Source organism: Aquila chrysaetos, chromosome 3 (genome assembly GCF_900496995.4).
Source record: "Aquila chrysaetos chrysaetos chromosome 3, bAquChr1.4, whole genome shotgun sequence".
NCBI lineage: Eukaryota > Metazoa > Chordata > Aves > Accipitriformes > Accipitridae > Aquila > Aquila chrysaetos.
Genome location: NC_044006.1, coordinates 29,806,698 through 29,833,818, shown reverse-complemented (window position 1 = coordinate 29,833,818; position 27,121 = coordinate 29,806,698). Strand labels below are relative to the sequence as shown.

The 27,121-nt window shown below is 40.8% G+C and overlaps 1 protein-coding gene and 1 long non-coding RNA gene across 2 annotated transcripts; both read right to left on the bottom strand.

The window, feature by feature from the left end:
- Positions 1 to 1,890: 1,890 nt before the first annotated feature.
- Positions 1,891 to 11,979, bottom strand: LOC121233204. Its single transcript, XR_005932117.1, has 2 exons — positions 7,059 to 11,979; positions 1,891 to 7,028 (listed from the first exon to the last, which is right to left on the bottom strand). It is a non-coding gene; the product is annotated as an uncharacterized LOC121233204 (long non-coding RNA).
- A 3,711-nt stretch (positions 11,980 to 15,690) lies between these two features.
- On the bottom strand, positions 15,691 to 23,702 carry LOC115339403 (M-phase specific PLK1 interacting protein). The gene is made up of 2 exons (XM_030009394.2): positions 23,231 to 23,702; positions 15,691 to 18,534 (listed from the first exon to the last, which is right to left on the bottom strand). The coding sequence occupies exons 1-2, from the start codon at positions 23,588 to 23,590 to the stop codon at positions 18,331 to 18,333; spliced, it is 564 nt and encodes a 187-aa protein (XP_029865254.1). The 5' UTR covers positions 23,591 to 23,702; the 3' UTR covers positions 15,691 to 18,330.
- Between the last annotated feature and the right edge of the window lie 3,419 nt (positions 23,703 to 27,121).

Sequence of the window (27,121 nt, the reverse complement as noted above, 5' to 3'; positions counted from 1 at the left end):
TTTATGCAGGGCTGGTGCCGTTTGCACTCCGAGGAGGAGGACGAGGTCGGAGGGGCAGGGTACGGCGAGGAGGCGATGCTCTGCTGTGGCAGGGGCCTGGGAGAGCTTAGAGACATGGTGGCACTGCGGGGTCCTGCTGCCTTGCACAGAGGTTGGCTTTGATCCGAGCTTCCTTCATGGAGCATCCAGAGTGTTTGGATCCAAGCCCCAGGTATGCATCTGTTTGTTCCCAGTCAGAAGCATTGTTTGCCTCCTGGAATAATTGAAATAGTGTCACTGGTTCAATGAAGCGATCATTTTCAGCAACCTGCTGGTCATCTGGGGTGTGTAACCATGCAGCACCCACTGGAGTGTATAGTTCTTCACCCCCTCCCTATAAGAAGGGAATACTCTCCTCTCATCAGCACAGCTGGTAAGCACACCACGACCCTTCTTTTCACCTTACCTTGGAGGAGAGGGGGTTTAGAAAAATGCTGTTACTTTTCATATGGGAATCTGGAGGAAGGGGCTTGTCTGAGGTCCCACAGGATGTCTACAGCGAAGTAAGGAGCCGAATATGGGTGTCTCTTGTTTGTTTTGCCTGGGTTACAGCAGCGAGTGCAGACACAAGCACACAGATGGTCCAGGTTTCGTAATGCCGCACCAATATTTGTTTCTAGGTTGTAAGCTCCAAGACAAGGTAAACTGGAGGTCCTCTCCTCTGAAAAAGCAGAGGAAGCTCCAAAATGCTTTTCCAATTATATTGCTATTCTCACTGAATGATGTTTAGATTATAGCGTAAAAAACCTAAATATTGCTGCGTAGTATCTTTAAAGCCAGCATTACCGATGCTACCTTTTGTACATTGGTTTTATTATTCCTTCTGGAAAAATGTTTTTTGGATGCTCCAGCATTTGCTATTCCACAGTTCCCTCCACCAGGCCAATGGATGTTGATTTTTTCCAAAATACAAGATAGAGCACCAAGGCTGAGGTTAGATGAGGTTGTTTCTTGTGTCATCCTGGACAAATTGCTTAGCCTCTTTGTGCCTTGTTGCTTGCCCATAAAATACGAATAAATAGTTGTACCCTATCCCTCAGGACCAACATCAGATAAAAGCATTGCCCGAGTTTCTCAAAAATGCTGGTAAGCGCTAAAGATCATTAGAAAAAGCTGAACTTCTTCCTTCACTTCACAACTTTCTGATCTACACCCTTGCAAAGCAATACACGATTGAGAGATCAGAACTGCTTTGCAGCTGACCCAATGGCAAAAAATAAGGGGAAGTTACGGAAGAGGAGCAGGCCATCCCCTGCCTTCCTGCGCTGGAGTTTAAAATGAAAACACATCCCCATACTTGGAAAGAAAGGATGCTGTACGCAGTGCACAAAACCAGCAGCCAAAGTTACCCATGTGCAGTCCCGTAACCTTCCCCACGCCACAAGTAACTCTTAAAAGCTCATGTCATCTCTGGGCTGGAGTCCTTGCCCTCAAGACAAGGAAGGCAGTGGGCTATCTGGCTGCGCAAGCAACCTTGTTGTTTTCTACCCTGCTACTGCAGGACAAAGATTAATTGTGACTATTTATGTTAATACCTTTTTTTTTGTGTGAAAATCGTTCATTGTGGGGGTAGAAAAATAGACTAAGAACTACAGAAGGCATGGGAAATGAACAGAAATCTATTAATGATGTATATGAGAAGTGGGGTAGTAAATGATAGTTAAAAACTTACTTGCAGATGGTCTGGTGATTCCACATGAGGAAAGTATTACTCTAAACCTGGCAGGCTTTATTAGAAGCTATGTACATTTTTCTCCCCAGATTGCTTCTTGTTATGGATTGCAGATCCTGCTCTGAGACTTCCAAGCAACCACATAAAATTATGCAAGACAGTGAAAGAAGACATGCAGGTAGTAGTAACAATTTTTATTTGCAAACTGTACTTGCAATTACAATATTGCCTTTTGGGAGCAATGACAAAAAAACCCAAATACCGCAGAATTTTGCAGACCTGTTCTATCAGAAATTCAACCCTATGTCAGCTTCTAGCATCAGATAAACCAGAGACGGCCTTCTCTTTTAGCTGACCTCCTGGGAGGCCCCAGTTTGGTTTGGGTTTTTTTTGTTTGGGTGTTTTTTATTTTTTGTTGTTGCTGTGGGTTTTTTGGTATGGTTTTTTTTTGTTTGGTTTTTGTTGTGTTTTTTTTTTTCCTTTAAGTACAATGTTTTAAGTCTTAACTGTAAGAATGCAAATTCTTTACTGACATCCAGGGAAACCTTCTGCATGCTTTATTGAAACACCTGTCACTTGTTGCTACCTTGCAGCCTCTTGACTCATCTTTTTCATTTCTCAACTCCTGTATTAAGGTTTCAGCATTACAGAGCTTTTGTATTCTAAAAACTATTATGTTATGCCCTTCATTATGTGAAGCAGTAAATCAAAGCATTACTTCACATCTGAAATCCAGTGCTTTCTGGGTTTATTCAAAATGTAGATATAAGGCTAGATACAGTATGATGAAAATAAGGTGCTCTTGACTTTCCAGAAAGGATAAATGTGAGATGCAGAAAGGATATGCTAATATGAAGTCTGTGACAGGAAATCCATTTTAACTGTATCTCTTATTATTTTAGTATGCGCAGAGATAGGCACACAGGTATGCAATTTATATGAAATCATCATTTCATACAATTCATTTAAATAAGGATACGTATGCATGAAATTTATATGTAAAAATAAAAAGGAGCCATACCTTGTCACAGTATGTCATTTGTAGGCTGGTAAATAAAGAAATTATTCTTTTAAATTACTTTTTTGAAGCAACATTTCTTTAAAAGCATCTGTTATTCTCCTTGAAGTGATGAATGAAAAAAATATTTGATTGAGAAAATGTCAACATTTAAAAGAAAACATAATTTTCACTGAAATCTTTTGGTAAAACTGGCATGACTGCCTAAATGGTCTTTTTTTCTTGAATATATATTTCCATCAAGTTACAAAAATATCTGATTACTTGAGATACAGTCCCAATATGAGGCTTCCTCCTGTCTTGGTTAAAATATGTTTCTGTCTAAATATTTCATCCGTATGACATGTTTGTGGTGGCAAGAGCAGAAGGGGAGTAAACAGCATCCAACAGAATTAAATATAGTCACTGCAGTCTGTAACAAAATAAGAAAGTTGGTAGCTTAAATATTAGGTGAGATTATCAGTTACCTCTACAGAATTGGGAAGAAAAATGTAATGAGAATGAGAGGGATCAGTTATATTGACTAATTAAAAAATAAAAACTTCTAAAACTCCTCCTGACAACAAAAGAGGCTGCAGATAACAGGAAAAGGTCAGGATTTCAAACACAGAGTAGAAAGAACATAAAATGCAGATGCTTCCCTAACACTCAATTTGAGGGAATCTATTTCTAGTTGTGTTTTAAGTGCGATCGATATTCAAAACAGCTTCTGCTGTAGGAAAAGGGGATAACTGACCAAGTTTCTACACAATGTAGAGACGACAATTTGACAAGACAAAATCAACATGAACAACATACAGGCCCGCGCTTTGCTGCGCAGAGACTGTTTAATAGGACACTGGCTCGACCTCTTCCAACAGAGTACCATTTGGTTGCACAACGCTTTGACAAGTTGTGTAACTCTGTTGGAGGATTTCACAGGGCAGGAGAGGTAACACATCAACAGCAGCATTATTAAATTCATAAGCACATAAACAGACCCAACAAATTGGATTAGATTTCTTATTGTTAGGATTTTTGTAAAGCGGGTGCTCCAAAGTGTAGTGGGGAAGCTGGCAGCTCCTACTGTTCTTCAGAGGAGTTCTAAAACTGTTCGTGAGTGGGAAGGAAAAAGCTCCTCAGGTTGACAGTAAATGCTCAGTAGTTAGTCAGAAAAATAAGAAATCAGGTTTGTAATGCTTGTATTACCCTGTGTTTTGCAAAAATCATCTACATCATGCAATATATTACATATTGCTGGAATAGTAAATTCAGCACTTCCACAGCTTGACCACTACTAGCAACATGTTAACATTTTTAGGCTTGATTTTCTGTAGCTTTTTATAAATAAGATGCATGGAAAGACTTGTAATTCCTATGTGACAGTTTTATGCTCTAGAAAGAGATTATGCCACCTAAAGATCCTGCCCCCAAAAAATCCCCAACCAAAAAAACTTCAAGACCTGAAACCTCAACTCTGGAAGTGAATTTGTGGATTATTTTTCCATTTTGAAACACAGAAAATTTATTACAATACAATTTAGAAAACTGTCACATTTTGCTTTCCGATTCATTAATCTGAAAAGCTGAACCACATTTGTCTCCAGGAAACAAGAGAACGGGTGCTTCACCAGATTAGGTATCTATCAGTTATGAAGATACTGGTTATTAAAAAAAAAAAAAAAGTCTCATTAAATTAATGGCTAGTAGAGCTAAAGACTGGTTTACTCCATGATAATTGCTTGAGAATCTTCCAGTGGAAGGGGCTACACCTTTGATTATAGCATAAATCACTTCCATATGCAGTGAAATACAATAGTACAAGTATCCCTCTTTATTTCTTAGGAGACTGGGACCTCCACTGCTATAGTGTTGTGCATGAAAACTTGACGGTTACCTAAGTTTGAAATTGTTCCTGCTGTCATTGCAGATTTTAGGTCAGATAAAGGATGAAAACCAAACCCCCTGTTAACTTCAGCAGGGATTGCCATTTAGTTCTCCAGTGACAGAATTTCCCTTTTAAACAGAATTTTGCTTTTTTTGATAAAACTACCTTCCATTTAAAAAAATTATGTATAATTTAACATACTTATTTTGGCCACAGAGGGACCTGAAATGCAGGTCTCCTTGAGAGCTGTGAACCACACAAATGTGTGGATTATCAAAGAAATCATGGAGGTCTCAGTTGTTCCAAGCCCTTGCACGCTAATGACATCACAAGTGGATTTCTTTTGTTAAGAGCAATGTTTCTGAGTTTATTTGTATTCTCTACAGCAAATTTGAAAGGTGCTCAGGAAAAGGAAAGTGTTTTTGCAGTCGTGTATCAGAATCTGGAATATTTAATGAATAGTTATACGCAGAAAGAGATGCTCACAGAATTAAACAGCTATCATTTATTGCTAGTATGTGTTGGAAAGCATGGCTGCTTTTCTGCTGGCATCCCTCCTCCCAGGAAGGTGATGCATTTGAAACTTGCTCTGAAAATTTTATTCACCAATCAGCTTTAGGGAATGCAACAGGGAGAGCAGAAAACACTGGGCTCTCTTCTGCCACTAAATAGTAATAAGGTTTAACCAAGACACCTTCTCTTGCTATTCCTTGATTCTCCCATTTGTAAAATTATAGAATAATAGTGTTATGCTCTCTAAAGGTTGATGTGATGCTTAATGAAATGTAATTAGTGTGTTGGTTTAACTTTATATTAAAAGCAATGTTTACAACTGTAAGGTGAATTTCTGTTTAGAGGGATATAGGGATTAGAGCTATTTCTAGAACTGTGCATTATCGTTCTCCTATTTGCGCAGATCTTTCACTCTGGGCTGTGTGGAGCAACAGAGAGGCTAAATAATTAGAGATGAGCCCCGATTTCTAAATCAGATTAAAAGGGGTTGTTTGCACCTCCAAACAGAAACACAAGAGATGGAGAGTTGTAGACGTCCAACAAAATACCATACTCCGTCTTGAAATCAGTTTGATTTTTTTTCCAGGTAGTAACTCTAGTTGAATGGTCTTCATGCCATAAATGTTTATTGTGCTTCACAATTTCCTGTACATACTTAGCTGACTTAGGTATAGAAAATTTGGACAATTTTGGTATTTTTTTATAAGAGAAGTAAATTGGGTTTGGTAATATATTCTAAAAGAATGAGTTGTATCACTAGCTTCAAAGAAGGATTACACAAACTCATAGTCAACAGGTCCACCAGGAGAGACGAGTACTGGACTAGATGACTGGTCTGACCGCCCTGTGGGATGCTTTTTATTCCTAAGAATTTAAAAGAAGGACAAAGTGACAGCAAGCAGATGTCTGTGTTTACATTACTCCAGGACAGTCCTCTCTGGAGAGGAAAGGGAAATTCCAAGAAAAAGCTGTGAATTGTTTTAACTCTTTCTGCCCATAAGACAGCAAATGCAAATGCTGTTTTCCAAGGCCTAAATGTAACAAAGATGCCAAAGATGTGGTAGCTAATGATTAAAATTTAGGAGGGTTAGTATGTGGAGCGTTATGATATTTGTCTTTGGGGTATTCAAGGAGTTTTTATTTTAGGTGCTATTTTAACCATTGCCCTAAGAGATGAGGAAACGCAGAGAAACATGGAGCACGTACCTTAATACCTTGATGCAGTGAAATGTAAGATCATGCATAAAAGTATCAGTGAAGTTGGTCACATTTACAAGACACAAAAAGATGGAATGAAGTGATAGTGAAAAGGACCACTACCTTCCAGCGTGATGCTGAAACTAAGGGTTCATATGCAACATAAGCAGAGGAATATTAATCAGTAGGACACTAGTACATGATTTTAATGAAAGTAAACAATTACTTTGAAACTTATTAGAAAAGCTTCAGAAAACAGAGAAACAATCCAGTTCTAGAAAAGAAGTCCTAATGTGACTTTAATGGCTGTATTTAATTGTTGCAGAGAATATTCAAATGCTATTTGACCACCTACCTTGAATAGAAATTTGATACATGACTCTTTAATACAACATGAAGATGTAAAATATAATCCACTGATGGAAACTAACGTTAGACAAAGCCAGCCTGGACAGAAAGCAGATTTTTATGTGACAGTGGTTAGGCTTGGGATCAACTTCAACTGATAGATGCTGGCATGTTGTCTGCCATCTGAAATCTTTAAATATTAGGTATCTGTGTTGTGGTGTAAATTAAGTTGTTGGTTTGATGTGGGAGTTGCCAGGTGAGTTTAGACCTAACATTGTGCAGGATATCAGGATAAATACTTCTTTCTAGCACCAACCAATGGACAGTGAGATTTGGGATTTGACAAAATCTATGTACAGTTTCTTAGGAAAAATCTATTTTTCCATACCGCTTTCCATACATACTTTCCATACATACTGCTTTAGTTCATGGAATCCACATTTTACTGAAAAGGTCTGTATCCCATAGCTCTTAACAAACTAGCATCATTGAAGCTATTCATATACCCACTCTTTGGGACCCAATATGTATAGATTTTGATTGGAACTTTAAAAATTATTTTTCTTTACCTTTTTGAAAGATGCTTAAAAATCCGGAATTAATTAGTAAAAAGAAATAATAAAATAAAGAAAAAAATCCAACAGGACCTCAGGACAAAGATAATGAAGCAGGAGTCTGAAAAGAATCTGCAGGAAGAAAAAAGGAGGAAGATGCAGACAGGTTACAGATGGAGGTATCTCTGCAGATCACTTTGCAATTGATGTTGCAACAGCAATATTATTACTACTAGGGAGGCTACTGACAGCTTCTGTCCTGAGACCCATTGTTGGAAAAGCTCGCTTGAGTTAGCCTTCTTGTTTCAGACATCAACAAGTTTAGTTCGAAACACGTTTTAAACTATCTAAGCTCAAACTTGTTCGATTTGAAAGCACTTGCAACATCTGCTTTGCCAGGAGAACTAGGGGAACAGTGGTAGTCAGTTCAGGATGGAAAAAGCTTCTTGTGATATAGATAGCTCTGAAGAAGACAATTTATGGACAGCTTAAGTCACAAAAGAGTGGAAGTGTTTTAAGAGAGAAATATCTGGTTCAAATGGAGTGTCAGCCAAGGAAAGAATATGGGAATAATTGGTGGAAAAGGAGTCCAGAGCAAAGGCAAGACTTGGCCACAAAGAACGTGGAGCCTGTGAAGAAACAGAATAAAGAAATGAATGCAGGTCTTAATATCCTTCTTGAGCTTTCTACTCTTCCGTGTCACTTATGGGGAGACTTGTAACGCGTTCTGGACTCCTGCCCATGTTCTGTGCTGATGCTTTCTGATATTGCAAACAACTGAAAAAGGTTCATGCTGACCTTCAAGGCAAACGGTGTGCTTATGAAGGTGCAGACCCTTTCACTAGAGTCTCCTTGCCAGGAGGTGCCAGAGGGGAAACCTGCTATACTGATGATCCTCCCCAGGCCCATAAGGAACACCAGGAATTGGATTGTTTTGGGATGCTTACATAGCAACAGACTAATCACTGGTAAAGGTGTATACTTTGATTAGATGTGTTTCTGCTGTTTTTCTCTGATACATCAATACAGTTAGAGTGACACCAGAATCTTGCTTTTCCTTTCGGCTCATTGGAAAGGTTACAAGACTGAGAACAGTTGCTCCCTAGCACATCTTCTGGCTGTTTAAAAGCTTCTGAAGTAGAATTTAGCACTGAAGTAACGGGCTGGACTGAAGCTGAACTATCTTTTTTTAATTGACAGTAAGTGATTAAATATACTGAATAGGAAAGGTCCCTATGCACACAGGCTTTTTATTTTTGCTGCTTATAAAGCTCAATTCTCTTGGAAATGCATATTTGCTTCCTTGTCATTCATGGATTGAAAAAACAGTAACATGTTATGTGGCTGCTGAAGAGAGAGTACCCGATTTTATGCTTTCCCTCCAACTTGGTGTACTATCATCAACAAGGAGAAGCCGAGTGAAATATGAGTATTTAAGAGGTGGTTGTGTTGGGAAGCTACCAGGAAGAACTGGGATCAAGATGACGCTGTTTTCCCACACCCTTTCCTTACGCACTTTATCTGTTGTCTTCTCAGAGTGACTTTGCCTCTGTCTTTGCAATGTTTAGCACAGATCTGAGCACCACTTGTCTGCATGTGCAGAAGAGAATTTTTCTTAATCTAGAGAGAAAAGGGTGGCTGCTATGGTAGGGCCATGTCTGCCTTGTACAGTTCTCACTGCACATCTGACAATGAAGTCCACCACTCAACCAACGTAGCCTCATTTAGATGAGTCGGGAGGACTTTTATGCACTTTTACTTGTTGACATAGATCCATCATATCCAGCAACATAAACTAACAGGACCGTTAGTGGACTGGGTATGTTGGGTGGTTGAGTGGCACCGATTCCACCAAACCCTCCAGCAGACAGCTATTGGTAGCAGAGCCCTAAAGGGTGGATCAAGCCTATTCCAATGGAAGGGGCAGGAAAGGCAGGCTTATTTCCATGGAATACCTACGTGGAAAAGCCTTAACATATAGCTGGTGTACAGACAGTTCTGCGGAAAAAAAGGAGGAAAAAAGAGACAATAGAAGACTCACCAGAGAGGAAAAATTATGGTAAGACTACCTAAGTTATCTTCTCTGGATGGAGTTAAGGTTGGGGGGTGGTGTGGGGTGTAAAGAAAAACAACCTGCTTTTGGTAGGTCCCTTTAAACTGTTTGCCTGAAATATAAAGTACACAAAGCCTTGCAGATGTGTTTATTAATATATTAGAATCTACTGTTTTCAAGCTGTAAGAAGATGAATGATAGAGATTTGGTTAATGAAAAGAAAGTTCTGTCACCTGCTTACTGGGACGATCTAGTAACAGAGAGAAATTAAACTGGGCTATTACCAGTTGTGTATTCACAAAGTATAGACAACAACTATTCCTTCCTCACCTCACAGCAGCGAGGATGATAGGCTACAGAAGAGTCAATGTATAAAACATACAGCAATTATTCTGAGAGGAAATTAAATAGTGTCAGAAAAATGCAACCAGTTGCAATAGATAGCCTTAAAACAGGGATTTAAAGGTTCTTTGTGCAAGCTTTCCACATACTTGGAACTTTTATTTTAGAAGCTATTCTAAGTACAGGAACACCGCTGGTAGCGTAAGCTGTCTTCAGTTTCAACAGGGACACAATTTGGCGGTTCATTCATTTGAAAAAAGTTATTGCAGTTTCTCAACCTGTTGTCCATGGTGCACATACTGCTTTCTTAACATCTGGAAATGAACAACCAAATAACTTTCCTTGGTGTAATTTACTTGCCATAGCAACCAGGAGGCTATTAAAAATTTACAGACAAGGGAAATAGCTTTAGGGAAGTGGTATGGCAAGTAATCATTAGATGGACCCTTGGTGCTTTCTTACAGTTACCAACTCAAGTTGTACACTTGGACCACTTGCAGATGTTAATTCTCCCTTTCAGCTTTTTTATGATCCTTGAGATTTTCAAATGCATGGTTTTATCTTAGCTTAAAAAAAAAAATTGATGAAATGAGACTTATGCAATGATGCTAGACTTCACAGACAGGTGGTGAAGATACTTATTCTCTTCTGCAAACTCAACTGTAGGAATAGTAACATGTTAATTCCCAACATCTGTTAAGGGAATACAGCTCAAAGCCTTATTTTACATTAACCTAAAAATCTTCATTAAGCCACAGGAGGTAGTGGTTTGATTTAAAAGATGCTGTGCAACTACTGCTTACAATCCAATTACTGTTGATACTACTCCCCAGCTGGCAATCAGTGTTTTTTAAAGCTTATGTTTGCTCTGTTATTTGTGGTTTATGCTGTGTAGTCATCTACAGAAGTTGTCAATTAGCTTGATCCCTCTTCCCTTGTTTCAGCATTAGCTTGTGTGATGCTTGAAAAGGGAATGATTTGCATCAGCATGAAAGAGGCTTTGTTCTTCCATTTATTAGTATTTATACTAATAGTTGCATCAACACCATGTTCAGCAGTTTGAACTCTTAGGAATTTCCTCATGCAAACTACAAAGATAGAAACCCAAAGCAAACACTTGTTGACTCTACACTAACAGCTTTTAACTATCTTGAGTACACAGCAATTAGATTGTGGCAAAATACATATGGATACCAGAAGGTTTAAGTGTATTTTAATACAGCATTACTGCTGCCCATAAAGGCAGGGTAGGACATGCAGATTTTTGGTGCAGCCCATTTTAAACCAATTGTGTTAAAAATTTCACAGCTTGATGTGATGTCAAATTCTTTGCCTCCTAAGATGCTGTCACTAATGGATAAACAAAAGAATAATTTACATTCTCCCTATAACATAGTGGCTCACCGTAGGCTTAGAAAATGAAAAATCCCTTGAGGTGTGTTTATGTGTACGTGGGAGGGAAGGGGCCTTACTTGTTTTGTCCTTGTTAAAATCCCATTCTAGCTGCAATCTGGAAACGGGCTAATACAGGTTACACTGAACTGCAATGATGTCCCTACTCACGTAGTCCATCTGGCACTGCGCAGACCATTATTTCCATCCCAGCATCTCAACTGCAAAAGCTCTGACCTAGCACCTGGGCTGCGTGAACTGTGTTGGCCAGTTCTGGAAAATGTAAGCTCTTTCAAGTAAGAAAGGAAGGAGCCTCAGATTCTTTTGAACTATACTATGCAACCACCACCACTACTTGAATTACGATTGACATTCCAATGAAATTAGTTAAACTTATTTTCATTCTTTTGTACAGAAAAAAAAAGTATAAATTTAATACATCCACAATCCTGTTGCTGTTACCTGGAAAAAATGAATACTCAGAATTAAGCAATTTGGGGAATTAGTTTTAATATTTGAAAATTACTTCCCTGGTGGAACTTGAAGCTATAACTTTTTTACTGCCAAAAAATACTGACATTCAAAATCAAAATGTAGGAATACTTTAAAAATTTAAGAAATACATGCTAATCTAGTGTCAGAAGCTTTGCACACCCAGTGAATAATACAGCCTTACAGTTTTGTGAAATTGCATATGTCCAATATGCTATGTAGAACAGACATTTTACTTCTGTCAGAGAGAATAGGTCAAATGGTGATTTGATGGCTTTGACTGAAGTTCATGTCACGGCAAGCCTTGAAGTTATCGGTAACAAGTCAGTGCTTCTCCAGAAGAAAAAGAAGAACAAGACAGGTCTCAGTTTCTGAGGCTGTGTAAGAATCTGAGGATGCGTAAGAATTCTTCTTTCATGTATAAGGTGTATTGGGTTTGTGTGGCAAGGTTTTGGTAGTGGTGGGGGTTACAGGGGTGGCTTCTGTGAGAAGCTGCTGGAAGCTTCCCCTGTGCCTGACAGAGCCAATACCAGCCGGCGCCAAGACGGACCCGCTGCCGGCCAAGGCCGAGCTAATCAGCGATAGTGGTAGCACCTCTGGGGTAACATATTTAACAAGGAAAAAAAATTTGCTGGGACACAGAAACGGCAGCCGGAGAGAGAGTGAGAACATGTAAGAGAAAACAGCCCTGCAGACACCAAGGTCAGTGAAGAAGGAGAGGGAGGAGATGCTCCAGGCGCCGGAGCAGAGATTCCCCTGCAGCCCCTGGTGAAGACCATGGGGAGGCAGGCTGTCCCCCTGCAGCCCATGGAGGTCCACAGTGGAGCAGATATCCACCTGCAGCCTGTGGAGGACCCCACACCGGAGCAGGTGGGTGCCCAAAGGAGGCTGTGACCCTGTGGGAAGCCCGCACTGGAGCAGGCTTCTGGTAGGACCTGTGGATCTGTGGAGAGAGGAGCCCAAGGAGCAGGTTTTCTGGCAGGACTTGTGACCCTGTGGGAGACCCACGCTGGAGCAGTCTGTGCCTGAAGGACTGCACGCCGTGGAAGGGACCCACGCTGGAGCAGTTTGTGAAGAACTGCAGCCCATGGGAAGGACCCACGTTGGAGAAGTTCGTGGAGGACTGTCTCCCATGGGAGGCACCCCATGCTGGAGCAGGCAAAAAGTGTGACGAGTCCTGCCCCTGAGGAGGATGAAGCAGCAGAAATAATGTGATGAACTGACCGTATTCCCCATGCCCCTGCACTGCTGGGGGGGTTAGGTAGAGAATTCAGGAGTTAAGTTGTGCCCAGGAAGAAGGGAGGAGTGGAGGGAAGGTGTTTTGAGATTTGGTTTTATTTCTCATTACCCTACTCTGGTTGATTGGTAATAAATTAATTTTCCCCAAGCTGAGTCTGTTTTGCCTGTGACAGTAATTGGTTGAGTGATCTCTCCTGTTCTTACCTTGACCCATGAGCCCTTTGTTGTATTTTTTCTCCCCTGTCCAGCTGAGGAAGGGGGAAGTGATAGAACAGCTTTGGTGGGCACCTGGCCTCCAGCCAGGGTCAACCCACCACAAAGGTAATTTTTGAGAAATACCTTTTTCTGTCTTATTAGGGAGTGGAATGGTATTTTTTCATCTCTGTTAAAAACCCATTCTAGCTGCAATCTGGAAAGGGGCTAATACAGGTTATGCTGAATTTTAATGATGTCCCTAGTCATGTAGTCCATGTCCCATTGTGCAGACCACAGTTTCCAGCTCAGCATCTCAACTGCTTAATTTTTTGCTTAATTTTTGTCCTTTTAAAGGGGGACAGAGAAGCTCTTATTTTAATAGCAGTAGTGTCAGCAGTATTAAAAATTTCACTCTGAAACTGTACTGGTATGACCCCTTCTAGCCACAGAAGTTACTTTCTTATATACAAATGTTTACAATTATAGTTCAGAAAAGGAATGTGCAACAGCCACAGATCAGTGAACAAAGGGCAGTAGAATTCACCTGGGATTTTACTGCAGAAGAGACTGTGCAACAGTTTTAGGAGTTAAAATAAAAATTAGAATTTGTAATGCTGGTAAAATTTAAAATCCAGTATGTACACTAAGTAAACCACTGATACAGCTTAAAATGCTGCTGCAACGCACATAGAGCTGGTGAAACAAAATGGATGACTATTTGGGTCACAGCATCGCCTGGGCCCCACTACACTGAAATGTCAAAAAAATAGGGGTAACCTCTGGGAAAGGAGGGGTAGTTTGATTACCCTCTTCTGGCACCAAGCATCTGCCCAACTCTTTCTAGCCCAGTAGTCAAAGGTAGGTTTCCTAGTGTCATCAAGGAAGCAATGAGGATGAGATAAAACTCTTTTAGCCAGATCTAAAAAGTTTTAAAGGGAAGGCCTAGATTTGAGGTGTAACACTCAAGAACTAGTAATTTCATAAAGGTAGATTCAGAAGTCCAGGTTGAGAAAGTGTTCTTTAAGTCAGCAAAGCACATATTTTTGTGAAAATAGGCCGAAAATGTAACTGATTCAATCTGTGCCTAGTGAGACATTCAGATGAAAAGTTACTGTAGGCAAAAAGTTTGATTGTGAACTAATGACTGAATGCTGGAACTATAGTACTGTTAAGCGTTAACACAACTTGGTGATTTCTTTCCTTTGTCATGTAAGAAGCTGTCTGACTATCTCAAATGATAAAAAAGTTTATCTCGTTACCTATGTCAACTGGTACACAAGCTTCTGAAAGCCTAAGAGATGTAGATCATTACATGATTCTTCATCAATCAGTGTAGGCAAACCTCCCTTTTCTCACCTAGTTCAAGGAAGATGGGAGGAAGGCAAAGTGCCAAGATTTAGGGAAAGGAGAACAAAGTCTTTACTCTTGAGAATTAAGGAAAATGTTGTAAAAACAAGTTTAATTGCAAGGAAGACTTGGCTCATATATAAAAGCACATGTATGAATTTGAATTCAGAGCAATTGCTAAACAGAACAGTTTATTGCAGAGTTGTTAAAAAGCACTGACAGACAAATGGATGATACAATTTTCAAACTGTAAAGTTAGATACTTACATATCTTGGTTGCATGAGTAAATCCTCTGACATCAGTGAGATTACTCAGAAGCACAACTTGAAACCCAGACTACAAAAACTTTTCTTTAGAAGGGGGCTGAAGAGCTACTTGTAGACTTTTCATATAATGCATGTTTCAAATGCTCCCCTCCCCACATTTATATAAAAGTGAAGAGCACATAAAGATATCCTGAACGGGAAAAGAAAAACAACCTGACTGCAAAAGCAGTTACCCATTCTGTTGACCAGAAGCATTTCCCCTGCAAAGTGTTCCCAGATTTGACATTAGAAAAATGCTACATTGCAATGCCTTATTGCTAATTCTAAAGAGAAGTAGCTTGATATGAATTTTTAAAATCCTGTTTTAATTGAAACTTTAACATTCTAAATTGTTTTTACAATTTCAATGTAAAATAGTGTGTACAAAGTGCCAGAGAAGAATGAATATTCCATATTATAAAGTCGCAGTGAAAACCCAAACCTAAACTATCTTTGAAGAATTACAGTACACAACTTAGGGTAACTCCCCACCCGGTGTGTTGCCGTTACACAGAATTGTGCTCGGCTGATTTAAGTTACCTTACTGTGATATAAGCACAATATAGTAGCAATGCAGTTCACTGTTAAAAACAGTAGCAAATGGCAACAAATGAAATCAAATTTTTGCTAGAAGAGAGTTAGTCATGAGTTATACAACTCCTTTACAACTGAATAGAAAGTCAGACGGACTTGACAAACACAATGCAAACAAAACGAATGGAAAAGTAGTACATCAATCCAAACTGCTGAAAAAGGAGCTAAATGACTTACCTTAAAATCTAAGAAGTCTGTTGAAGAACAATGCCCATAATTCTTAGTGTGTTCATTACAGAAGAATCCCTTCATTTACAAGACACAGGCACTATTTTGTTTCATGGGCTCATGAAGAAAGGATGTATTTGTGCTGTACTTTTTATCATCAAATGCTATTTCCAGAGCCATACTGTTACTATGAAGTGGCTTCATTAACAAATGAGGAAATGATATATCCTATCTCCATTAGAAACACGTGGGGATAAAGAATGTTTGCCATACGGGAAAAAGGAAGAAAAAAATCAGTGAGGAAGTAAGTGCATAAGCTTCCTGGATATCACAGCAAAAAAGGCAAAGCTTAAATTGGCTTTAAGTACATTATATTTATAGTTCTGAACATGTGTTCATGCATTTTACAGCTATTCAACAATGACATTTTGAAATTTTACTGTAATTGCAGAATTTCTCCTAGGAGCCAGAAAGGTGAATCATTCTTAAGTTTTTGGTACAGTATGATGAGGTTAGTAAGTTTATTACATCTACATTTTAATTCCTTGCTGATTCTTGACCAAATTATTGGAGTCTTTAGCAGTATGATGTACTTATAATTGTTGGGTCATATCCTGAAGTGCGCTGGAGCAGCAGCTTAACAGATGGCATTGTGGAAGGCCTGTATTAATTAAACAATGCTTCAAGATTATTTCCTCAATTCTCTTTCTGGAACATTTACCTTCGTTGATGGCTGACACCCAGTTCCAGGAGTTAACAGTTATTACCAGAGGAGGCTGGCTTTGATCCCTGGGTCAACTGCAAAGCCCAAGTGGAAAAATGCATCTTTGCAACGTGCAAGGGCAGCCGATATTGGCTACTGTATAAGCAGTCCCACCTCTAACAGTCTCTCTTCTGTCATGAATCCTTTTCCTTTCCTTTCTCCTTTCCAAACCCAGTTTCTTCTCATGTCTAACTGGGGACATGTCATAGCTTTAGTCTCTTAAATAAAATTGTATCTGCTTCCCCAAGATCACCAAACATTACAAAAAGTAAACTGCATTGAGTTACAAAGGAAATAATAGTAACAAAAAAGCTGACTCAGTTAAGCACCCTGCAACTTTTTTTGTGAGCTTTACAGCACCTGACAAGGTTAAAAAAAAGAGGGAAGAAAACTTTATACTTCACTTTTCACAATGACATTGATTAATTGATTTATAAATTCTAAATACTATCTACAACTTGTCAAGTCATCTCAGTTTTGCTGGTACGCATTACAGATAACGATACTGATAGCTGCCATTTAAGGCACAGTTTTGATTCTGGGATGAAGATTTAAACATTCTTGATATCAAGCAGGCATTATGTTCTCAGTTCTCTGAGCAGCCTTTTTGGATATAATACTAAAACAGTAAGGTCAATGGGGGAAGACACAAGTGACAAACTTTAGATTATGGTCATGGAAGTGCAAGAGACTCAGCTAGCACATTTCAACATGTTAACCCCCCTTCCAGTTTGAAGTTACTCCTGAAGGCGGTATTAACCCAAGACATTTTATGCTAAAACAGATAAAGCAGTATACAGGACTATTCCACCTCAGCAAAAGACAAGTTACTGAACAGACTAATGTGATTCCCTGTGCTTTTCTACCTAACCATGCTTCAGGACTACAAAAATATGTTTTCTATGAAGTATGCAAGAAGCTTAAAACAAAACATATGTTTTAAAAACTGAACTAATGCTTTTATTTATTTTTAACTAAGTTTTCACCCTCTACCTACTGCTTAAAAACCAAGATCAACAAACAAATAATGTTATGTTCAACAAAAATTTAGATATCTACTGCAGGCTTAACATAGCATGTTAAGAGCATGCCTGCAGCTGGAACTATTTCTTTCTTACGCTATATTACAATATTCACTACTGGATTTAAGAATGGATCTTCTACATATAGACAAGCTCTAAAAAAACTTCATTGTTTTCCTCTTCTGTATAAAAATATAGCATGCACACACACAAAACAACTTCTCTGGGCAAAGATGCCTGCCATAGGTAAAAATAAAAAATAATTTTAGAAAATTCTGAAAAATCTTGTACAGATGAAAAAAAAAGATGCTATGCATGTACTAATGTCAACTGTATAGCAAACTGTCATTCATTCTATGCTATTCTAACAGGTAGATCCAGAAAGTACATTTGCATTTATTTAATCTTTATGTTGTATGTGCTCCTTAGACTTAAATTGCTACTGAACAGACTTGTTACTATAATCCAGAAATGTCTAATTTTGTTCCAAATAATTTCTTTTTAAAAATACAAAAGCAAATGATTACAGAATTATGGTTATGACTCAAGAGCTGGTTCAACAAATTAAACTTTCCAAAGACAATACATTTGTTTCCTGAGATGGCTGAAAGTCACGTCTCAACTTCATGTTACACTACAATTAACAAAAAATACTATGCACAAAATCAGAACTTAACTACAGCATACAAGCACATTTACAGAAGTCACCTAATTTCACTAGTACTATTTGTGTTAATGTGTACACCTTAACAAAAGTCCTAAAATAATCTTTATACATTACAAAACAAGGATTTACAAAACTTTATTTTATTTCCAAGGTACTTCATTCTAAAAATGTTGAAACATAAAAAAATACCATTTCCTAAAGGAGTTTACAATAAAAGGCTAACAATCTGGCATGGAAGAGGTAAATATATGGAAACCTGTTTTAACAGTCACAAATCAGTCGCTGGTGATTAAAGAACACTTTGTTCTTCAAAGCTGGTAGGCACTTCCACGTAGCCAGAAATCTAAGTTTTCCTACCACTCCTTTTCCCTCCCATACATAAAAATATCCAATGCAATTAAAAAAAAGTAGGATAAAAGGGTGGACGTGTGATCAAATAAAAGCATTATCTAAGGTCTTGATTATTGTTCATCTTGTGTAAGTGTAAAGATTTTGTCCCAAAGTTTTCCTGACAGGATGGAGTTATTTAGCCTTTAAAAGTGTTAGCTGAAATACCTCCCTTTTTTACCAGTATATGTTGTTTGCTCACTGCTGTATTGTTGGTTTATGTCTGTAACAGAAACTGGCTCTAGGCCAGCCCATGGGTCCTCAAGCATTGAAGGTCTGTAATAGTTTTCCACATCATTAGACACTCTTTTCTCTCTGCCATGCGCTGTACCAAATGGAGTAGATGTCCTGGGTGATCCCTTTGGAAGAAAACCATCAGGTAAAGAAACATTTAATAGACTAATTCAAACAAAAAAAAAAGTTTCCTTCTAATGTAGCAGAGCTTTGAAGCCGATTATTAATGATAATTACTACTCCTTACTTGCATCTTCCTCAGAAAATATTAACTTTATTATACTTTTAATTATGAGTGATGATTTACCAGGTTAAGAAAAAAACCCAGTCTTCTCCAAAATACTTGTTTATGTCACTCTGGCATATAACTACAGAAAAGCTCCTCACACTATTTTTCGTAAACTGCCTGAGTCAACAACATGTCTAACTCAAAAGCTGAACAACTAAACAGGGAGTTAGAGGCTGAGAAAGAGCTGATAATGTTTACAAGAGCAGAAGTCAGATATTAAGTACTTACAGATTCAACACAGCATTGTATAACACAAAAAGCTATAAATGACCCGAAGAACTTACTGGGAGAAACACCCTGTTTTAAGCAAACTAGTGTTCTGTGAAATTTGAGAACAGATGACTTTATCTGATATACAATCTGGATGATAATCAGTGATTAAGCAGATGTGGTGTAAAAGAAAAACCTTTTGCATGGAGCTTTTGATATCTGATTTTTTTTTAAAGATCAAGGATCACAACAATGGCTTCTGCAAACCTGCTACAAGTCTGCAACTTAGAGAGCTATGACATAAAGGAAATCACTATAACCATTTACTGCTGTTAGCATCTATTGTTCTTTCCCTCAGATTCACTTCCCTAAAAAGTGAGGTTTTGTATAAAGCTGTGTTAGTTTAAATTAATTTGTTTTAACCGAAGTTAAACAAGCTATACTACACATGCACAACAGTTAGGCTCCAAATTATGCCTGTTGCATTCTGTATGACAAGAAGAACAGGACTCCTTGCGGCTAATTACCAGCCTCTGACTTTGTAAAGGAGGAAAAAAGCACTGATTATGGGCTGCTTTCCCCACTCACCTGACTTTTTGGGCCAGCAGTGATGGTATCTGAATTTGACTAATAAGCCTTACAGAATCTATGTAAATAGCATGAAACAATTTCTGGGTAAAACTGAGAAATGGTGCCATGTAGTGAAGGCCCCTATGCTTAGCCAGAAGAACAGATTCCACTGAAACCATGCAAACCTTTTTCTGAAAATGTGCTGTGGCAGGAACCTGCTTGTGTGGTCCCAGTAAGTACTCTCCTAGAACTCCTAAAGCTTGATGATAATGGATACACAACCAAATGTGGGAACAGCCATGTCTTATTTATGGGGCACTTGTTTCTAATGATTCATCGTCGTACAATTAGGTTATATAGCTAAGATGATGATCTCAAACCAGAAAAATTACTAAAAGGTAGAGAATTACTTTATGGTATCAAAACCATGAGGGCAAGGTCAGAGAATCACCTCAGAATACATGTAAAAAACTTCCTAAGGATGTGGAGTTTCCTAGAGCAAGTCAATATGCACTAGCAAAAGTAACATTTATGTTAAGCACTCACATTTAGTAGTAAAGCAGTAGTACACAGTGCATTCCATCTTCAAAATAAAAAAAATTAACTCTTTAAAACACCATGTTTAATGGGGACCCTGTAACTTTACATTGTAAAACAGTTTGAGTGTGGAGTTTGTTTATGTCAAATCTGCAGAACTCAAAAGAAAGCTGAATGGACATACCGATCTGCAGTATCCAGTGATAGAACAAAATAACTCAATGGTAAGGCTCTTTTGGATGGATTTATTTTATAATATTAAATTTCACTACAGTATAATGCAGGCTATCAGTTAACACTGACATTTTAGCATGTGTGAAACCTAGGAAATTTATTATTATGTAATACAAGATTGATGGCCTTCAATAAGTGTTAAATTTAAGCATGTGGTTATTTTTTTTAAACTTAGAATACTAGTCATTATACCTTTTTTCCCCCCTCTGTATTTTTCTTAGGGAAAAAAAAATCAAAATGTTATTTTTCATATTATAGGCCTGTGGAAAAGGAAAATAGCCCGACCTGTGCAAGTGAAACAATTCTGTGCAAGTGAAACTGTTTGGTGCCAAAGATACCGTACAAAAAACTTTATATTTTACTGCCACTGGTGTCAACAGCAGTGACACTTTTCTCACTGAACTTTCCCTAAAGAAACAGTCAATCTATTCTCAATACTTTTTTTCCAGATAACAAATCTCTCTCTACAGTAGGAGAAAAAAAAAAAAAAAAAAAAAATCATCTGGTGCTATTCATTAACATGTTACTGAATATGGTAATAGTGCCTTGAAAATGGGGACAGTTACTCCCTTTAACAGCTTCCTTCAACTGATGTAATTTTAGCTGCTGGCAGATGCACAGAAACACAAAAATCATGACTGTACCATTTCAAAAGATTTTTTTTTTTACTTTCTGTAATAATTTTCAACCCATCACCACTAACTAGCTACTGCTACTAGCTAGTTCACTAACTCCTGCTGAGTGTAGAAAGGGAAACACTACCGCTAAGTGAATTCTAAGAAGAGATATTAAAAAAATACAACAAACTTGTTTTCATAACATGTAAAGCAAATGCATCTCTGTGCAAAAAATAGAAACCTCCATAAAGTATCGGCCACATAAAGGTTAAGTCAGCCATTTCAGAAAAATCCAGCTTACTATGTTTTTCTTTAAGTTTTCTGTTCATTTAAAAAAATGAAAGTCTTCAAGCACAAAATAAGCACAGAATACAAAAATGACATGACATTAATAGAACACTAAAGTAAATATAAACTGTCTTTTGGATTTCCTGATGAGATTTTAAAGGGTCACTTATGACTTTCATCCCAAAGGTGACAGTAGCATCATAAATTTAAAAAGCACTGTAGTTCTCTTAACATTAGCATCTAGAGAAGAGAGGGGAACAATCCACATACCTCAAAAGAAATTTGATGCTTAGAAAATGCAAAAAATTCCTCTACCTGAATCTATTCATGGCTTCATGGACTGAGATTCTTGCTGCCCACATCGAAGAAAATGGGGACTCACGGTTTAGGAGACTTCCTCCCTCCGTGATCGCCTCTACTGCCCTCCCAGGCAAAACAAACCCATGTGTATACACTGAAAAGTACACACATACACATTACTTTAGTCCTAGGCAAAGCTACAGACATAAGATGTCTTTCTAGTCTTAGAAAGCATCACCATCAGGTAAATGCTCCTAAACTACTCACAAGGTCTACAGAAGGAAAGGGGAGAAGGGAAAATGTTGTGACAATCTGAGACTGGATTCAAACTTGTACCTTCTTTATGTCAGGTTTCTTACTTAACACCAAGAATGGAGCCTGTGAGACTGTTGCTGCCCACAGGTCCTGACATGAAACACTTCTGACTAAAACTTGAGGCAAAAGGATTCCTGCATTCTTCTGCTCAGTTAATTTAAGGCAGACTTTTAAAAAACACTTAATTGAATATCCAAAGAGTGGTCTTCTGAAGGGAAATCAGACATCAGTGACATAAACCATCCCTCCAGAATCTGCAGCAGAAACCCCCCATCCATTGCCTTTTCAACAGGTACAGAGGTTAAGCAATCTGTAGGCTTCCACGCTAGGAGAGCCTTTGCTGTCATGTTGAAGAAAATGTATAAAGTTCATAATGGTCCCCTTCCACCAACTATGAGATTCCTGTAAGATAGTTATCTGCATTATAAAAAAAAGTAACCAAAGACTATTTTTGAATGGAAACGTGACTATGCAGTGTGGGCACATTAAGATTTTACTAATCTCTATTAAGATTTGACTTCATTATTACACTCTAATCCTTAAAGCGTCAGGAAGAGCACCTGAAAATTTTATTGTTGTTTGTACTGCATATGTCATTTGTTATGCTTTTAAGGTTTCTCTAATATTGCATAAAGCCAGCTAGGTACATAAAGTTAGCATCACCTCAAGAACTGTCCTCCCTATCTGCATTGCCTCTCACATGCCCCAACTAAACCATGTGAAAAAAGCATAACTCACAGAACCTGTTGTTGATAGCTCTCAGGAAAACTACTACTATAAAGTGAAGTTTTCAGTGCAATGCAAAGACTTTAAAATAATACTCTGTTATCCCAACAGATGCTCTCATTTCTGCTTCAAGGAGCTTCAGCTTAATTCTCTTTAATAGAGCACTCCTTTTCTCTACTCGTGTCCCAGAAAGCTCTGCATGTGGATAGGGCAGCTTCCATGATGCAAGATGAGACAGGCAAAGTAGAAGCACACAGCACTTCACCACTGTGTTCAAGAAAACTGATCAAAGGGAGGTACACACAAGAAAAAGAGGTGTTTGCTGCGGTTTGGGGTGGTGCTTAATTTTCTCTCTACCTCCACATGCCAGAATATGAAAAGGAAGAAAGCTCCACTCTTGCAAGTCCTTGCGTCTTCACAACAGGCCTCAGCCAGGCCTGGGGCCCTCCTCCCTTTCCTGATCACACAGCTCCCTGAGCTGGGGTCTCTCCACTCTCTCTACCGGTGGGAAAGCCAGATGTTGCCCAGTGCGGTGCAAGTCTCGCTCTCCTCTCAAAATCCTGGCGGAGAGGATGGATGCTGCGCCTCGTCACAAGCCTCGGCGTGCTCTGCCCTGCGGGCTGAGGGCCCCCGCGCAGCACCAGCAGCAGCGGCAACTCCCTCCCTCCCTCCTTCCCGCCCCCGCCTCGCTGTGCGGAGGCGCAGGCCTCTCTCCCTTACCGCCCTGCCCCATACCTGGTAGTGCCTCTGGAAGCCCCCGGGCGAGCGCTTGTGCTGCTGCGGGTGCAGGGGAGCTCCAGCCGGGGATTTGCCGCCGTAGGGAGCCGGGTACCGGGGGCTGACGCTCTGCGGCCTGCGCGGGGTCTGCCCCCCCGGCGACGGGCTCCCGAACCGCCCGCCGCCGCCGTGGAAGCCGTGGCCTCGGGGCGAGTGGCCGCTGCCGTAAGGCCCAGGCCGGTGGCCGTAGGGCGGCGTGTGGTGGGGGCTCCCGTAGCCCCGCGGGGAGGGTGGCACGGGGCCCCCGCCGGAGGGAGGGCTCCGGAAGCCGCCGCCCGCGCACGGAGGCGTCGGGGGGCGGAAGCTCTGCCGGTACATGGCCCGGGCCGGCGAGGCGACGGCGGCGAGGAATAAAACCTGCGCAACGGCGTCCCCCGGCAGCCGCCTCGGCGGGGCGACGTCACTTCTGGCGGCTTTCTCCTCCCCGCCCCCCTTTTTCCCCGCCGGGCGGCCGGAAGGTTCCGGGCTCCAAACGTTCCGGGGCCGGGGAAGGCGAGGCGAGCGACACCCGGCCAGCAGCGGCCGCCGCGCCCGCCCGGGGCCGCGCCCCGCCCCCGCGGCCTCCGGCCCGCCCCGGCTGGGCTGGGCTCGGCCCCGGCTGGGGTGGGCTCGGGCCCCGCCAGGAGCGGGGCGCTCCGACCGGTGGGGAGCGGGCTTAGCCCGGGGGACGGCTCCGACCTCCGCGGACCCGTTTCGTGCCGGTGCCCGCGGCGGCCGTCCTGCCCGCCTGGAACCAGGAGGGCGGGGGAGCGGCTGGCCGGCTCGTCAGCCTTGGACAGCGATTTGTCACGCTGACCCTGAGGAATTCTGTGCATTTTCCAGCTGAGGACGAGCCATCTGAAGTAAGAGAGCCTCAGAAGCTGTGTAGCAGCTATGCCTGTTAACTCGAATGACGAGGCGTAGTGATAAAACCCGGCATTTGTGAACTCCCTGTAGTTTTAAGTGAATGCCCACGGTACGACAGTAGACAAAAATCAACAAAATCAACTGTTGTAAAGCAAAGCAAGTATTTGCCTCGCATTTCATGGCACTTCAGATACTCTTATTTGTACTCCTTTCTTGCGTAGCCTTTTAATAGATGAGCCTGCAAATACTGCATACGTTACAGCAGTCCCAATTGAAAACACATACAATGACATATTTAAAGAGTACCTTAACGAAAAGGTTTTTTTAAAATCAGTGTGGTGGGTTGACCCTGGCTGCATGCCAGGTGCCCACCAAAGATGCTCCACCACTCCCCTTCCTCAACTGGACAGGGGAGAGAAAACACAACAAAGTTTCGTGGGTCGAGATAAGGACAGGAGAGATCACTCAACCAATTACCGTCACGGGCAAAACAGACTCAGCTTGGGGAAAATTAATTTATTGCCAATCAAACCAGAGTAGGGTAATGAGAAATAAAACCAAATCTTAAAACACCTTCCCCCACCTCTCCCTTCTTCCCAGGCACAGCTTTACTCCTGAATTCTCTACCTACCCCCCCAGCAGCACAGGGGGATGGGTAATGGAGGTTATGATCAGTTCATCACACGTCTCTGCTGCTTCATGTTCCTCAGGGGCAGGACTCATCACACTCCTCCCCTGCTCCAGCGTGGGGTCCCTCCCATGGGAGACAGTCCTCCACAAACTTCTCCAGCATGGGTCTTTCCCACGGTGTGCAGTCCTTCAGGAGCACACTGCTCCAGCGTGGGTCTCCCACAGGGTCACAAGTCCTGCCAGAAAACCTGCTCCGTGGGCTCCTCTCTCCACAGGTCTGCAGGTCCTGCCAGGAGCCTGCTCCAGTGCGGGCTTCCCACAGGGTCACAGCCTCCTTCGGGCACCCACCTGCTCCGGTGTGGGGTCCTCCACAGGCTGCAGGTGGACATCTGCTCCACCGTGGACCTCCGTGGGCTGCAGGGGGACAGCCTGCCTCACCATGGTCTTCACCAGGGGCTGCAGGGGAATCTGCTCCGGCGCCTGGAGCATCTCCTCCCCCTCCTTCTTCACTGACCTTGGTGTCTGCAGGGTTGTTTCTATTACATGTTCTCACTCCTCTCTCTGGCTGCAGTTTCGCAGCAACTTTTTTTTCCTTGTTAAATATGTTACCCCAGAGGCGCTACCACTGTTGCTGATTGGCTCGGCCTTGGCCGGCAGCGGGTCCATCTTGGAACCGGCTGGTGTTGGCTCTGTCAGGCACAGGGGAAGCTTCCAGCAGCTTCTCACGGAAGCCACCCCTGTAACCCCCCACTACCAAAACCTTGCCACACAAACCCAATACAATCAGTTTGAACTGTCAGCAATTCTTCAGCAGAGTGGTAGCTCAGGCAATGAGACCTACATATATAAACTCATGGGAAAATGCTCTCTTGGAGGAGAAGCTCATATTGTGCAACGCAAACTCAATTTAGCAATGTTATTTATTAGCATTCCTGCTCTGTTCTCAGCTATGTTAATGCAAATCCTCAACAGCTCAGTAAAAAATAGTAAAGATTTTTTTTTTTTTTTTTATTTCCACCGGTGCAACAAAGCACTACTTGGTTTTGGGATATTGCAAAGTGTGAAAGTCAAAAAGGGCTTTCAGAACAGCAGTCAACAAAAGTTAGCCAATAAAATAAGCAGTATGTTTCTATAGTTTGTATACCAGTCTTGCTTTTCGTTGGCTTTAAAGAGTTGTTTGTTTGGTTGTTTTTTTGTCGTTGGTTTGTTTGCAGGGTTTTTTTGTTTTTTTTTTTTTTTTTTGCAATGGCGATAACCAACTTTATATTCTCAGTGAACTCAGCTCTCCACTCTGTTTTACAATCTCCCTGTGAAAATTGGGGCAATATCCTTGCAATTCTAAAATGGAGAGTAATCCTTTACTGTTTTATCTTCTCTAGAAGACCAATTTTCTGTCTATTATTATTATGCACACAAGGAATGCCGTGTCTACACAAGACAGTTTGTCGATGCAAGTATCAATTTGTCTGATCAGTCTTATTCCAGAAAAGGGCAGCTTCATTTAATTTAAACCCTTTTCACACCAAACAAATTAGAAGTAGGTACTGTTACACACATGGTGAGTTGTAGTGGGATAGTTTTCCTGATTAATTTCTTCTTGTTGACGAATCCTAATTGCTTCTAGGATTTTAAGCATCTGTGTCATGCTTTTCATTACACATAGCATGTCCGGTCAACAAACCCGCCATGCAGAAGATTTTCTCTACGTTCTTCCTCAGCATTCAGGCCGTCTGATGTGCAGTGCTTCTTAAGCCTGTGCTATTCGTAATGCTCATTTTCAAGCAGTCGGAAGTTTCAGCTATTCTTGAGATGCAGCTGTTGTCTTATCCTCGCAGCCTGTTTCTCACAAAGAAATGCTGAACCTCTGTGCAGGCTCTTTTATCCTATCACAGAGCAAGAAGACACCACGGTGTTCCTGTTACAAGCCTTCCACTCTGTCCTAACACAAACTAAAAATAGCCTGAAAGTACTTAGCTCAAGGAAGAATTGCTTAAAGGTCATTTCAAGCTGACCCTTCCATTGCTATATACACCTGAAGATATAGGGTACAGTGTGAGTAGCATTGCACCTTCAGTGAAGCCAAACTGAGATAAAGGATCTGCCTCGTGCTAGCGAGAGGATTTAATGGCAACCAGTGCAACCGCCTACCTTGTCAGTGCGGGAAGCCGTTGTGGGGATGTGTTTTACTTTTATTCCATCTTGGCAATGTTTTATGTTGCAGTCCGTACACCGAACTGGCAGTACAAGTTTCTAGCTGTCAACCATTTGGTTTGTCCAGGAATTAGACGTCGCGGCGAAAAACCCTGAAGTCTATTTTGTACAGATAGCGAGGTTTTTACACAGGAACTGGAACTACAGCCGCAACACCTGCAG